Raw genomic sequence first — 16,206 nt, 5'->3', positions numbered from 1 at the left:
TATTTAACTCCTCTTCCAGACCAGCAAGATGTTTTGAAACCTAATTAAACTCAATGCTGAAATTTATTAGGAACTCAAAACGAATGGAGCACAGATCTTGTTAAACTGTGTTGAAGATTATTTAGAGGAAATCTAGTATGATGTTTTTTACAAGAAAACACCGTCTACTATCTGGATGTGACTACGAGAGGTGATCATCAAAACCACCTCTTCTTATGTAAATACTGAGCTCCACTTCCAGACTATCAAGATGTTTTGAAACCTCATTGTAATATGTTTTGAAATCTTACTAACCTCATCACTGAAATTTTCTGGGAAGTCAACACGAATGGGTCACAGATCTTGTTAAACTGTGTTCAAGATATTTTACAGGAAACCTAGTATAATATTTCTTACAAGGAAACAACATCTTGGTCTGGATGTGATGAGAGATAATAATCAAAACCACCTCTTCTCATGTAAATACTTAACTCCTCTTCCAGACTGGCAAGATGTTTTAAAACCTCATTTCAACATTTATAGGAGAAAGTTCTGAAGGAAATTTTCAATTTCGAAGAGTTGCAGCTGCAAAGTTAATCACAAAAAAGGTATGTTCCAGCTAAATAATTTCTCTACAAAACAAGACGCATACGAAATTTCCCTATTTCATTTTATATTTTAACATAAACATTTTGAATTTCCGGATGTTTTTATTAATTTAATACTCAAAACAAATTCTGCAAATACAATCATGTTTCCTTATGTTAAATCCTTATCTTGAAATTAAATTGAAGTAAAATGATAGACAGTTAAAGGGAGATGCCTTCAAAGACAACATGAACTACAAAAGAATGTGTTTTGAAAACCAGATCTAGATATTCGATCTGGTGATACTTTTTTTAACTGATTTTATTAAAACTGTTCTCAATAAAGATTGAACAAATAATTATTTTTTCACATATTATAATAGTTTGACACCGTTTTAAGTATCTCACCATTCATATAATTAAATACTCGGTAAGTTTTATCTTTATTATTTATGAAGTCTAAAGTTCTTCATTTTTTGATATTTAATACTTAAAATTAATAAGCTAAAGTATCCGAAAGTTTTTGTTAAAAACAATATTCAATTAATATAATTAAAAATAAATAATTTTGTCATACACTAAATTTTTAATGGAAAATATTTTAGAAATATTTGTTGATATTTGTTTCTAAAACATTACCATCTTCAACCATAGCTCTGTGAAAGGCATTAATAATAATATCCTAAATCCAATTCAACGTAAAATAATGCAGTTGGGAAGCCAATATTTACTGAAAAAGAAATATCAACTTAGCTTGTTCCAATAATTGTGTATTACTTGAATATTATTCTGGATATAAAGAAGAATTATGTCTTTCAGCATATAAAATCTGCAAATATGTCAGAAATATTGTTAAGATAGATGAGTGTAAAAATTCTTTTACCATCTCCATGCTTCCGTGGATTAGAGCAGTTTACGTTCGAGATATCCATGAGAGTTTTATTGTTTAGAATGGGTAGAGTCAGGTATGTTGTTAAGAAATCTACTGACGAAGAATTCAGCTCATTCATCAAGTATTTAATTGTTGCATTCAGATTCCAGTCCCTGCTGTGGACCTGTCCACTGGCAAACAAGGCCTGCAGTAGATGAAAAATAAAATACATGAGTAAAAAAATGGTTACTTGTTTTAACCCTTTAAAGGGCCATTTTTTTCTAGTCATATTATGTTAAAATATTTTTAGGCTTGAAATTAGAATAAGAAAAGGGATTCATTTAGCTTATTAGATAAATTTAATTTGGTTAATTAATTAATTTGGTTCATTAATAATTAAGTAACAAATCAAGACACGTCATTTTGTCTGAGATAAAAAACTGAAGCATCTAAGTTTCTGACTTGCTAAAAAAATTTGTCAGAACTTATGCCAACCTACATAATTTCGTACAAAGATTGATAAATTTCGTGGGAAGCATACTTCCCACGACCCTAGAAAGGGTTAACTAAACCAAATTCAAACAACTTGACTTTGTGAATTTGAATATTATTTCAAATTTACAAATTTTGGTTTCTATCACAAGGCTCATAATAACTATTAAGTAGACTTATAAGGTCATTTTATTTCACAGGTTTCTTTTAGTATAAGAAAATGGTGAAGAGCATCTAGCCCTATATCAAAATCTCACTAAAGGCAACAAAGTGCTAAGGTATTAGGAACTGGTTTCAGATAATCGTTAGTAAAGCCAAATAGGGGGCAAAAAATGAGTGAATGTCATTTTATATTTTTACAATAAGGTTTGTATACATTTTCATTTACAGAATTAAGCAAAGTGCATATTTCTAACTTTTGGGCGACATAAAAATCACATTTAACTGATTTAATTAATTAATAAATAAAGTATTAAGTACAATATTCTCTACGCATTCAAAATTCTACAAAAACTTCCATTCATTGTCTTTATACCAAAGTTGCTAAAATGCTAGTAAAGGCTGTTCAAAAATTAAATGAAGATCTGAATTTGTCACCATGCGTGCAGTAAAGTGATAACAACCTTATTTTTAAAAAACAGACCATTAGACGGCTGATAGTTTAGGATTAGTAAAACTGGAGCGTTACGTGATAAAATAACGTGTTAACACAAGATTTAAATTTAAAAAAAACAATTAAACAGTTTTTTTTCTTTAAATTGTTATATTTTCATTGAATCGTAAAGTACACAGGATAGAGTTATATATGGAATAACACATAAAAAAAGTGGTATCCATGGCTTGGCTGGCACATATGTACTCTTTTGTCGAAATTTATTCAAAATGTCCTTGACCATGTTGCATAAATATGGCTGAATTTTGTTGACACAGCATGGAATTTCTTCTTTCAATGCAAGCGTGCTTATGGGCTAGTTGGCACAGACATTTCACTTCAAATATCCCCATAACAAAGCCGACCATTTCGCTTTTGAATGTACACTCACTTGTCCTTATCGCCTCACCCTCCCTCTAGCTAATCCAAACCTCATTGGTTTCTTAGTGTACTCAGGAATGACTATTTGCTAAGGATGATGGGGAAAATGTGTGAAGTCTCGCAAAATATTCGTCAGGAAATTCAGAGGAGGCTAGGGTGACGGATCTGTGTCTTGGGTTGTTTACAATCTTATTTTAATCGATTCTTTATTTATATAATTACTCTGGCACAGCTTCTAGTTATTTGTTTTTTATGTAGGATTATAGCTATTAAAAACTGTACGTTTCTTATCATATTCGTGATTTACCTTCTAGTAATGCTTTTTTTTCATGTGTTTGTCATTCTAGATCTGCTTGGTATTTTCACCTTGTATCTGTGTCATTTATCTATTTTTCACGTTATATTATGGAACAGATATATAATTTTAGATATTGCTATATTGTTTGATATTGCTATATACTATACTACTTACTATATCTTCTATCCTTTGGACTTTGTGATATTTTTAATGCTTTTGTGTGGTACTGCTTTCTCTATGTACTTTTCAACTTAATCTCCTTAACTCAGAATTGGTTTACTAACTATGCAATTTTAAATATTTTATTTTAGTCAAATGAACTATAATTTATCCCCTTATTTACAGCCCATATTCTGGCGATGACTGTAAACCTTTTAATAAATAAATAATGGTTCTCTCTCCGGCAACCTTCAAAGTCTTACACACTTCTGGGTAGGCAGGTCATCATGGGGTAGACCAAGACCAACTCCATAAAAAGAAATCCAATGGTGTTAAATCGCACGATCTAAGGGGCCAATTGTCAAACTTTTGAACTGTGGCTGCCAGACTTTCATTATTTTTGAAATATTGTTGAACAATGAAAACACGTTGTTCCATTGTGTAACGCTCAAATTTTATTAACTCTAAATTATCAGCTGTCAAATGTTTTTTTTTTTTTTTTTTTTTTTAAATAGGAATGCCAACACTTCACTGAAGGAATGGTGGCAAAAGCAAATTTTGCGTTAATTTACAAGTGGAATAAAGTATGTTTAAGTATATATAAATATGAAACATGCAGGTATGTATATAAACTAATTCCTGTTGAAACGATTATTTACAATTTTTGAAAAAAAAAAGTATAAAAATAATTATGGACAATAAAATTTTTTTTCTCTTATTTGCTTAAGTATAATATATTCTATTTCGGGAAGTAATTCTAGATCCTTCGATTGGTGGCAGAGAAATGGGTTAAAATAAAATCTTATGATATACGAGTCCAAGGAAACAAATACCAAAGTATGACAATACCACGTTAGGTAATGTAATATTTGGGATAGTTACAACTGCAAATATTGAATATAGTTTGAAATGATCGGAAATTTATGAAAGTAGAAGAAAACAAAGCCTGATTGTCCGATTGAATTCAGATCAAACTCAGCCATTAAAGATAGCTTATGATGTTTATGCCAACATTTCTTTGCGAATACAAAATAATTGAAAAATCGATATCAAGCTAAATAAATACTAATTGCAATTTAAACAGAAGGCCATTTTAGATAGCCTGAAGCACTGAAGTAAAAGCTTTATCTGATCTGAAAGTATCTCAAGTCATAGACAGAATAGGTGTCATTCTCACTTATAATTAAATAAAGATATTAAAACATTGCGTAAAATATAATTATCATAAAACATAAATACAATTATCACAAATTACAATTATCATTAACATAAATATCATAAAATGTAAATGAAATTATCAAAAACATAAGATTATAAATTACCTGAATATTTTTAAAAGTATAAAATTATCCAAGTTAGTTAAAAATATCTCTTTACTGTTTTAGGTAAATGATGCCCGCACACTTATACGAGATGAGGAACAGTGGCATAATTTAATAAATTAATTTAGTTTTTGCAAATGAATAAAAGATTAAAATCAAAAACATTATATATTAACTTAAAGAGTCAAATCTAGTAAATAAGTTAAAATAAATCTATAATACAAAATAAAAAAATGGATACTTTCAAAGAAGAAAAAATATTGATTAATAAGAAAGTTAGATCGTTTTGCAGTTAACTTCCTTACCTTATTTTTCCAGTTAATATTTATTATCTTACTTGAGTTATTAGAGCTGTGGTATAAGTATTTCCAAAACTCCCGTCAAGAGCTTGCAGCGTTTTCAAGTGTTGTATCGTCTCCTCGTATAACTCTAAGTAGTATTACTGAGCAAACTACTGGCGTTTCTATCATGATTCGCTTCACAAGATAATGCTATAAGAGCCATTGCTTGAAGATCTGGAATTGCCAATATTATCAGATAAGTTCCAAAATCAGGAAATTATGCTAAATATTTTTGATAATCTGTATTATAAAAAATTATATTTATATTATAACTTTAAACGAGCAATTCTTATATATATAGATACAAATTTATTTATTTCGTGTATCTCGGAAACGGCTTTAACGATTTGGATCAAATTCTGTATTTAGATAAGGTTTTACTTTTTAATTTTATCTATACATTTTGTTTTATCTATTATTTGTATTATCTATATCTATATATTTTATCTATTATTTATATTATCTATATCTATATATTTTATCTAGACTATACCCTAAAATACGTGACTTTACACACACACAAAAATTATAACTAAATGTTGACATGGGGTTATACATGACCTCCGTACGCATATAAGAGATGCAGTTATGGTTAAGGTTTCAGCCTAACATATTTTTTCCTCATGTTTGCTTCCGCATTTACAATTGAATTTGATTTCGCTTATCTTATAACTTTAAACGAGCAATTCTTGTATGCATGTAAATTTATTTCTTGTATCTCGGAAACGAATCCACCTATTTGGATCAAATTTTATATTTAGATAAGGTTTTGATTTTTAAGTTTATCTATTTAGGTGTCTTAGCTGAAAAAACACGCTTTTACACAAAAAAATATTACTTTTTTTATAACGAACTAGGCGCGCTTTTTTCTATCTGCTCTATGCTGACAGTGTCATATAATGCCATCTCGTAAACTTTTGTGGTGCTTGCATTTTTGCCATAAGCCTTTTAACCTACCCTACCTCAAATTTTTCTAGATGGCGCTGACGGATGTGAGATGACGTAAGATTGAAAAATATGTGATTCCATCTAAATATTTTCTCCAAACATAATTTTACAAAAAAAAAATCCTGCTGGGAGAAACTTGGTTTTCCTAATATTAGTCACTGAGTGAAAATTCTACTGAAGCATTGTACTCAATTAATTAAAAAGCCCATTTTTAGAAAAAAAATGTAGACAGCCAAAGAGAACTCTCCTAACTCACAAGAAGAAAAAAGAAACTTTATTTTACTGACATTTTGCAAAAATCTGGAACGAAGAGCATATGATACGTTTTCGTAAAATTGTTGATTCATGGAAGAACAATTAACACAGCTACATCATAACTTATTGATTGTGACAGAACAATGTAGCTATATCGCAATGGGAAAGAGAAAATGTAATGATATTTTTCATTCAAATAATTTTAAGATAAAAAAATCAAATTTATTTTTATTTAATGATGGCTGCGTTAACTCAGAGAATTTCACTTTCTGTATTGGTGTGAATAAATTATTAAAAATCAACCAATAATAATGTTTGCTTATAAGGATTTTTCATTTCTTCTGGACTTATTTCTGCTCCAGCATCATCTAGCATATTATCCATTTCTTTGTCTTGGCCTATCTTTTCTTAACTCAGGCTCCGTTAACTCAGAGAATTTCTGTGTTGGTGTAAATAGGAATAAATTATTAAAAATCAACCAATAATAATGTTTGCTTATAAGGATTTTTCATTTCTTCTGGACTTATTTCTGCTCCAGCATCATCTAGCATATTATCCATTTCTTTGTCTTGGCCTATCTTTTCTTAACTCAGACTCCGTTAACTCAGAGAATTTCTGTATTGGTGTAAATAGGAATAAATTATTAAAAATCAACCAATAATAATGTTTGCTTATAAGGATTTTTCATTTCTTCTGGACTTATTTCTGCTCCAGCATCATCTAGCATATTATCCATTTCTTTGTCTTGGCCTATCTTTTCTTAACTCAGGCTCCGTTAACTCAGAGAATTTCTGTATTGGTGTAAATAGGAATAAATTATTAAAAATCAACCAATAATAATGTTTGCTTATAAGGATTTTTCATTTCTTCTGGACTTATTTCTGCTCCAGCATCATCTAGCATATTATCCATTTCTTTGTCTTGGCCTATCTTTTCTTAACTCAGACTCCGTTAACTCAGAGAATTTCTGTGTTGGTGTAAATAGGAATAAATTATTAAAAATCAACCAATAATAATGTTTGCTTATAAGGATTTTTCATTTCTTCTGGACTTATTTCTGCTCCAGCATCATATAGCATATTATCCATTTCTTTGTCTTGGCCTATCTTTTCTTAACTCAGGCTCCGTTAACTCAGAGAATTTCTGTGTTGGTGTAAATAGGAATAAATTATTAAAAATCAACCAATAATAATGTTTGCTTATAAGGATTTTTCATTTCTTCTGGACTTATTTCTGCTCCAGCATCATCTAGCATATTATCCATTTCTTTGTCTTGGCCTATCTTTTCTTAACTCAGACTCCGTTAACTCAGAGAATTTCTGTATTGGTGTAAATAGGAATAAATTATTAAAAATCAACCAATAATAATGTTTGCTTATAAGGATTTTTCATTTCTTCTGGACTTATTTCTGCTCCAGCATCATCTAGCATATTATCCATTTCTTTGTCTTGGCATATCTTTTCTTTAATAAAAGACTAAAATCAAACTGATAGGCAGACACATTCTATTGATTAAAGTAACTTATGCGCACTTAAAAACTATTTTTAAAGGTTTTAAGGTTTAACTATCTTAAAGGTTAAGCTAAAGAAAGGTTTTTCTTCAATGTATAGGATCTAGTTGTTTTCTTTAAAATCTGCAAAAACAAATGCACATTCATGTGTTACTTTGAGTGAAACTACAACAATAAACCATTAAGAAAAATGAATTGCTCAAGTATGGTCCGCCAGACTTTCTGTACTTTCAGTAAAGAACATAGGCAAAAGAAAAACTCAAAAACTCAAAATAAACTCAAAAACTTCTTTTGTTGTATTTAATATTTTTCCTTGTCAACCTTCGACACAATAAACAAGATTTCAGACTTAAACTAACTTCTTTAACTAACTTTAACTAACTTCTCATTTTTCGAACAAAAAGTGTATAATTATTTTTACTCCTTTTATACAGTTGATATCTTTTAAAAGTGCATAAAACATGATTTAAAAATCCATTTATTATTATTTATTACTAAAAAAATCCATTTATTGAAAATTCTTAAAATCCATTTATTACTAAAAATTATAGTTGTATTAAAACGTTTTATCGCTATAATTTTCCCTAAAAATAATCAATGCAAAATTCACTAAACTAAACATTCTCATATTAACTTTAACTATTAGATGGAGCATGACTATGATAGAGAATGATTAAATTATGTGCTAAAACGGAGAAAATGTTTATCCAAAATTAGCAACATTACAACAAATATTCCTAGAAAGAGTTCAAAAATTTCAAAATTTGATTGTAAAATTTATTTCCTAGTTGGGACATTCATCGGAAGACAGTTTCTTATCGTAATAAAATAAAACAATTTAATTGTTATACATCAACGGTTTCCATTACATGAATGAATGTTTTATAACTATTATAAATTAACAGGAAGGAAAATTATCATAAAATTGAGCAATAACGTATCGTGACGATCATTAATGTATCTCAAAAGAGTTTAAAAAATAAATAATTTCAAAAAATAGGTACGTTTGTGTTTCCTGTGATATCTTTATTTTGTCTCTTTATCAATTAGAAGTCAAGTTATAGCAAACTATTTACATGTACGTAATGCTTATTTATAAGCATTTAAAAAATTTAAATGCATTTTCTGAAGAATATTTTTTTTTTTGCAATTCTACTGAACAAGTATCCTAATATCTCAAAAAATAATCCAGATATAATGAAATTTATAATTACTGCTCATTATAATATGCAGAATGTAATGAACAATTAATTTGATGTTGAATGCCCTAGAAGTGAGTTTATGATTATTTAATATAAATATTGTTGAAATAATTAATCAAAAAACAAAAATTTTAATAATATAATAAACAAAAATTTTATTTTTCAATATTATTCTTAGATAATAGTTAATTAAACTCTAAGATATGTTACATAAATAATGTGACAAAAAAACTGTAACAATTTTTTTCTCTAGAGTAATCCTAATTTTTTCAAATAAAATGCTAAAATCTACATCAAAATACGCTTTTTCTTCAAAAAACCTATTTTGGCTACTTAAATAATTAAATGTTTCAGCTTTCTTCATCATTTCATCCTTAATATTAAAACGTCAAAAAAACATTTTTTTAATTGAAAAATCCCATCTGTATCAGTCGAATACCTTAAATGAAGCATAAGTATTTCTTTGTCAAATAGTATTTATTTAGTCGCAAGTATTTATTTATTTTTCTGAGACAAGGAAATATCACCCGTTTTAAATTAAACGTCCTTTATTTCGTATTCCCTCCTCCATGGAAATTTTAACTTTACATCATTTTAGATCCAGGTGGGATGAGACAGTACCTTTAGGATTGTAACGTTAAACCTTAAATTGGCAACTTCAACCCGTCGGATGGACTACGGGAAAACTTGAATGACCTGATGGCCGCAATAGCAACACTGGCGTGAGCTATGGCTTAGTCCTAAGGTCCATCATACAACCCTTCCATTGGGAAGCACCTCCCCTTACAGATGGAGGGGGGGGGTCAAACATCGACCTTTTTCTGTACCCTGCAGGGGGGCGAGAATCACCCACCATGCCAGAAGCTTCTCATTCTCATTATTCGCTCTTCGTCAACCCGGATGGGATCCATTAGAAGTGTAAAAAATATATATCAAAGAGACAGCTTGTAAATAAATGAAAGTAAAAAAGTAAGAAGTTAGTAACGCTAAAATGAAAATAAAACAAAAAATTGAAAGATAATTGGAACATAAATCTTTCTTTAATACATTGAATCCAAAGATAAAACAGCTGTGGTAAATGTCTTTAAATTTTCTTGATTATTTTGTATAGTGTCAAAGAATTTTATTCGCAAAGAAATTCTATTTAAAAAATAGGATGATTCTCCATTTTCAGACCTTATAAAAATCAAATGCTTTGAATTATAAAACAACTTATATTATATATATATATATATATATATATATATATATATATATATATACAGGGACGTTATGAAATAGACTGATTATTTTCAAAAACGCACAACAAGAAACCAGTTAAGGTTAAAAAAATAATCTTGAAACAAATGCATGTGAGAGGGCATAAATTTTTTCTAACACACTTTTTGAATTTAGTTCAAAAAGTTGTCGATAGATGGCGCTTTAACTCACTTTCATTGTTTTTCCAGCCTGCAAATCATCAAAGTAGGCAGCTTCAGAAGTGGTTACTGTTCCGACTTTAAAGGGAGTGTTCTGTGATTGGACGAGCAGTAAAAAATTAAACAGCAGATTATGTAGGAAAGTTTTGAAAATGACGTATTCGCAGAAAAAAAAGGATTTTTCTTGTATTGGAATTGCACAGATTGGGAGAGAGTATTACTACAACAAGAAGAAGCTTTCATTGCCAATTCCGAGTCTGTAAAAGTTCACTGCCCAATACAATCAAGCAATTGCACGAGAAATTCAAACGAGCAAATAATGCTACAATGAGAAAGCCAAAAGTCTGTTGGACGACACCGCTCGATTTTACAGAAGCAAATGTGCAGGCCATTGAGGAAACAACTGTATGCTCCCCTAGAAAATCAAAATCAGTCCGAAAAAACTGCAGCAGCATTTCAAATGAGCAAACTGTTGACGCATAAGATAACGCATGAGTACTTAGACTTGTTCCATACAAAATTCAAACGCAACAACCGATTCCTACCGTAACATGTTTTCGAATGAATTGCTGCATATTGATGTGAACTCTATATGGTTTTTAGATGAAACTTATTTCCATCGCAATAGATTCATCAATAAGCAAAATTTGAGAATCTGGAGAACTGAGAAAGCCCATATGTGTGTGTTCTAAAAACATTCTATTCTCAAAGAGTATCTTTATAGCAGCTATTGTTTTATGGGCATAGAGATGTAACTAGAACTTTTTTTTCTGTTTTCCAGAAAGTGTTTACCAGTTTCGTGCTACAATTATGACATGTGGTTGCAGCTCGAAATTTCGACATTTCGAAAATATTGTACGATGATTTTTATTTATTAAAAAATTTCGAAAAATTGTGATGCGATTTTCAATTACTTTTTTATTTACATATTTATAATTTGCAGTTCCATCTATTGGCAATGTTTTGAACTAAATACAAAAAAAAAAATGTGGATATAAAAATTAATCCCGAGTCGCATGATTTTGCTGCAAGAGTTTTTTTTTTTTTAATCATAACGTTTTTCTGTTATGCATTTTTGAAAATAGTCTATTTCGGAACACCCTGTATATTTATTTATTTTGGAAACCAAATAAAAAAGACCCGTATTTATGCCTTAAACAGTGGCGTTCCTTCACAGGAATTTTAAAAAATATTCTTTTAAATCATTGAAAAATACAATAAAAAATATTTCTTTAGATGAACAATCTGTTGAATTCTCCATTCATAGTACTTAAAATGAGTATGAATTTTAATCTTGATTTAAGATCACGATTTAAAAAACGCACATTTAAGTTGTATCAGAAATAGTAAAAATGGAAAATTTTTGATTTATGAAAATCAAAATACCTTTCACAAAAGGATATTCAGAATCGCTGCTCAAAATGCTATTGAGATCTGAGGTTGCTTTGGGAGGCCATGCTTCGTTGGCATTGCAGAGAGCTAAATAGGCAAGGGGATGGGTGAAGTTCCCAGATTCCTCCACTTGATCCTTGAGTCGTTTCACCAAATTGTTGCCGTAGAACTGGCGAGGATTGTGACAAGTCACCAACAGTGCATTGATAAACGTGCTTAATTCACCATTTGTAACCCCTGATCTACATAAAAAATAACAGATTTTATTAAATGTACAAAACGATTAATTATTATTTAAATAGGGATCTCTCCAACTTTTGTAATTTATGAGCTAAAATTTAAAGATTTCAAAGTTGTTCATTATCCAAATATCTGCTTCGGATTTCAAAGAGTAGTATATTTTCTTGTATATTATTTATTAAATTCTAATTTACCGATCAAATCAAAAACTTATGTTTTTTTTAAAATGTTTTCAGATAATCAAATCCTGCGTAGCGATTCAAATAGCGGTAAATTTTAAAAACACTTCCAGTGATAAGATTTTTCAATTAGCATCTATTGAGTCAATAAATTAACTATAGATCTCAACATAAATAAAAATGTAACTGCAAGCACCTCATTTTAGAAACATAATTGCAATTTAGTTCTTAAGAAAAATATGAATTTATTTGCTGTTCTATACTTAACTAGGAACCATCGTTAACTTCCAATTAATTCTTTCATCTAAGACTATTTTATTCCTCATTTTAAATGAGGTTTCACAGAACGCGGGAATTGTTTTATTTAAAACGCGCTATCGCCAATTTTTACTTTCTCGTAAACGAAGTATCGCCAAAAAAAAATTCGAAATCGAGATTTTGACGAATCTCCACGTTTAAGACTTCCGTGAGTTCGAAAAACACAATTTTGAAAATGCCCGTTTGCATTCCTGTCTATGTATGACAAAGATAACTCATAAACGCTTTGAGCTAGATGGATGTAATTTAGTATTCGGTCTTAACACCAACTTTTCAGATGTCCATCAACTTTTGAGTAAAATACATTCAGAAATCATCTGTTTGGCTGTTCGAATATAAGTAAAAACGGTAATTGCAAAACGAAGAGAACTGGATAAAATTCGGTACACAGAATTTAATATCAATAATGTAGACATCTGTCAAAGTTTGAGCCAAATCCAATTAGGATTAACAATGCATTGGTCTACTCTATCAGAAAGATGTAAACGAGATAATTAAAAAAAAAATCAAAAACTTCAATATTGTCACGTAGGTTCTTTAGTGTGGAACTCAATAACACACACAAGAAGTAGAGCTAAATCAATTTATTCACTCAACTCTGAACTGAGAAAACAGGGACTGACAAATCTTCTGCTTTTATACTAGCAGGGAAAGTTCCAGAATACTTTTCTGGAGACAGTAAGAAAAGTCCAGAACACTTGTCTGGTAAACTAATGTCCAGAATCTTTTGGAACATGAAATAAAGAGAAACATAAAATCAAGGAATTAAATATTTTTACAAACTGTGAATCGCATTGTCTCTAGCGGGATTCGAACTTACAATCTCTTGATTATGAGATCAGTTCTATGATCATTCGGCTATGGAGAATCGACTGCCTCTTTTCAACGCGGCAATATATTACATTTGGCTTGGGATTTTGTGATTTCAAGTGCAGTTTTTCTCAATTTTTTTATTCAATCGGTTCAGAAAAACATACCTAAAACACAACTTCAATTTTTGGATACTATTAACGCATGCCAAGGATTAATCGCCACATAACTCGCCAAAGATCATACAATTCAGAAAAAATCACGCCAAAAGTTAATATTTCCTAACTATTGTATGCCAATGCTATTTAAGTTGTTCTTCGCTATAACAATTTTATCAGAGTATGCGATAAAATTTTGAATAGAACACCTCTTAAGTAATACTAAAATTTCAGATCAACAGAATTAAAAGCTAATTCTTTACTCTTACTTTAAAAATGAGACTGCAATCTCGAACTCAGTTTGTTTTGCCATGAATTCTTCCTCAAGAACAGAGCCGTTGAAAGAAGCAGCCGATGCCAAGTAGAGGGCCACAACTGCGCGAGGGGTTTTGTTCTTCCATCCCCAGAAAACACTTCTTTTCTGTTTCAAACAGGAAATGGCATTGTTCTTCACCGCAGGGACTTCTTTGATAGTTTGGAGTCCCGTTTCTGAAATAAATTCAAAATGAATATCCCACAATTAGCTTTTCAACTTTCACAATACAAAAATATTCATTTAAATAAAATTAGTGAACCTATCGCCAGATGTAATGAAACGTATATTCCGTAAATTAGCATCTTAATTTAAATTTAATTTTTAATAAATAAAAGATTTGACTTAAATTTTCTATACTAATATCTCATTTTTATAAATATTGTAATAAAACTTGTTCCATCACGGCGAGGACTGATTGGCTCAGTGGTAGAACGCTATGAACTGAAAGCGACCGTTCGCAAGTTCATATCTAACTGAAGGCAGGTTGTCTAAGAATCGTTTTCTTATTGATTTACTTTCTGTTATTTCTCGTTTTTTCTAGAATGTTCTTATAATTTATGTATCTTTCTAAATCTGGAAGATTCTAATCATTTCGTCTTGGGGATAAAAACAGATGCAAGATTTAGTTCCTTGAATAAAGCCTCGATTTTAGATTAGCGAGTATTATCGTTGACTTTATCTAACGGATTTTTTACTTACGATAATTTCATCTACGTCACAATATATATATGTATATGCAGTTCTGATTATAAAAAAACTATCAATGTATGTGCAATAATAACTATCACAACCGTTCACAGGAACGAAATAAAATTCTAGTTCAAGGTATTTTGAGGTATGCCCTCAAGAATCATATGAGAAACAACAGTTAAATTCTAACAGTTACGGTTACAGTGACACAATTTCAACCTTTTCAAATGTCAACACAAATTTTTGCTATCGGAATGTGTTGTCCATTGCAAAAAATAATAAACTGTGTTGACACGGCATCTGTAACACGAAAACACCAGCGCTAGACAGACTAAGAAAAAAAAAGAGAGAGAATATCCAGTAATATCAGAGATATTCGACTGCAGATATATTTCGACTTGACCTACTTCAACCACGATGACACTTTGCATGCGGCAGATGGTGACTAGAACCAAAGCACATACCATGCCGAAAGGAATCTGTTGAACTTCACGCCTCTGTTAGGCATACCGCAGTTGTTTTCTCTTCTCTTCTTAGTCTGTCTAGTGCTGGTGGTTTTCTTGCTACAGGTACCGTTCTAACGTTCTTTATTGTCTTTTGTTACAGAGAAGGCATTTGAATAAGGAAAAGTTGGTGTTGCCATTTGAAAATTTTGACATTTTTTTACTGCAACCGTGATTGTAAGAGTTTAACTGTTGTTTTTCATATGATTCTTGAACGAATACTTCAAAATAACTTGAAACAAAATTCTATTCCGTTCCTATGCACGGTATGATAGTTACTATTACATATGCAGGGATAATTTCTTTTATAATTACCCTGCATACATTGTCTTAAATCACAAATACGAGATAGCATGCAATCGGAAGAAAATCAGATATAAAATTCTTCCTCTACGGAATAAAATATAGGTGTGTTTCCAAAGTTATGTATTAAAGCTATAAATTAGTATTCGCTTCAAGGAATTTTCAGATTTTTTTTCTATTTTTAAGAGGAATTGTTTATCTTCTATAATGAATTTTCATTGATTATCGGATAGCATTTAGTTTGAATTTTCATTTTAAATTCACAGTTACTTATTTTTCGTTATAGTTAATTTGATCTATTAGAGCAGGGATGGCGAACCATTGGCACTCGTGTCATTGATATTTTGGTACCACCGATCAAAACAGTTTGCCTTTTAGTTCAAATTCACTATGAAGTATTATGAACAAAACGCTAGTGTTCCCATTCTATTTAAAAAAAGGGCTCAGATATTTGTACGGCTGTTAAAAATTCGCTTGCTGAGAAAGAAATTGATTTAAAAAAGAATTGTTTCAGTAATTGATAGTGCTCCAAATATGGTGGACAAAAAAAAATGATTTCATTAGTTTATTTCAAATCTTGAACTCCACTGCATTATTCACCAACTAGCCTTCTGTTCGAAGAGTGGTTTAGTATCTCTTGATAATGTAATGGCGTTGGTCACAAAAATAGTCAACTTCAAATCGTCGCAGGCTTTAAATTAGCGATTATTTGAGGCATTGTTGGGTGTAGTCAACTCGGTGTATAATAGCTTACTAATGTATAATAATGTTCGCTGGTTGAGCCGCGGGAACATACTTCAAGGATTTGTTGACTGCTGGGAAGAAAAGGAGGGAGGAAAGGGAAATTGGATAATATCCACAGTTGTCAGATGTTATGTGGC

At 30.3% G+C, this 16,206-nt stretch overlaps 1 protein-coding gene across 1 annotated transcript in view; it reads right to left on the bottom strand.

Annotated features, from left to right (window-relative positions):
- The window catches only part of LOC129962937 (uncharacterized), a 43,973-nt gene that overhangs the window by 9,021 nt on the left and 18,746 nt on the right, over nt 1-16,206 (bottom strand). Inside the window, exons 5-8 of the mRNA XM_056076943.1 lie at nt 13,783-14,002; nt 11,803-12,050; nt 5,079-5,256; nt 1,450-1,642 (exon numbers count right to left, since the gene is read on the bottom strand). Of these exons, the coding sequence (XP_055932918.1) occupies nt 5,171-5,256; nt 11,803-12,050; nt 13,783-14,002 (554 nt within the window). The 3' untranslated portion in view covers nt 1,450-1,642; nt 5,079-5,170. The remainder of the gene's footprint in view (nt 1-1,449; nt 1,643-5,078; nt 5,257-11,802; nt 12,051-13,782; nt 14,003-16,206) is intronic.

The sequence above is a fragment of the Argiope bruennichi genome, chromosome 1 (genome assembly GCF_947563725.1).
Source record: "Argiope bruennichi chromosome 1, qqArgBrue1.1, whole genome shotgun sequence".
NCBI lineage: Eukaryota > Metazoa > Arthropoda > Arachnida > Araneae > Araneidae > Argiope > Argiope bruennichi.
This window is presented reverse-complemented; position numbering and strand designations above follow the sequence as displayed.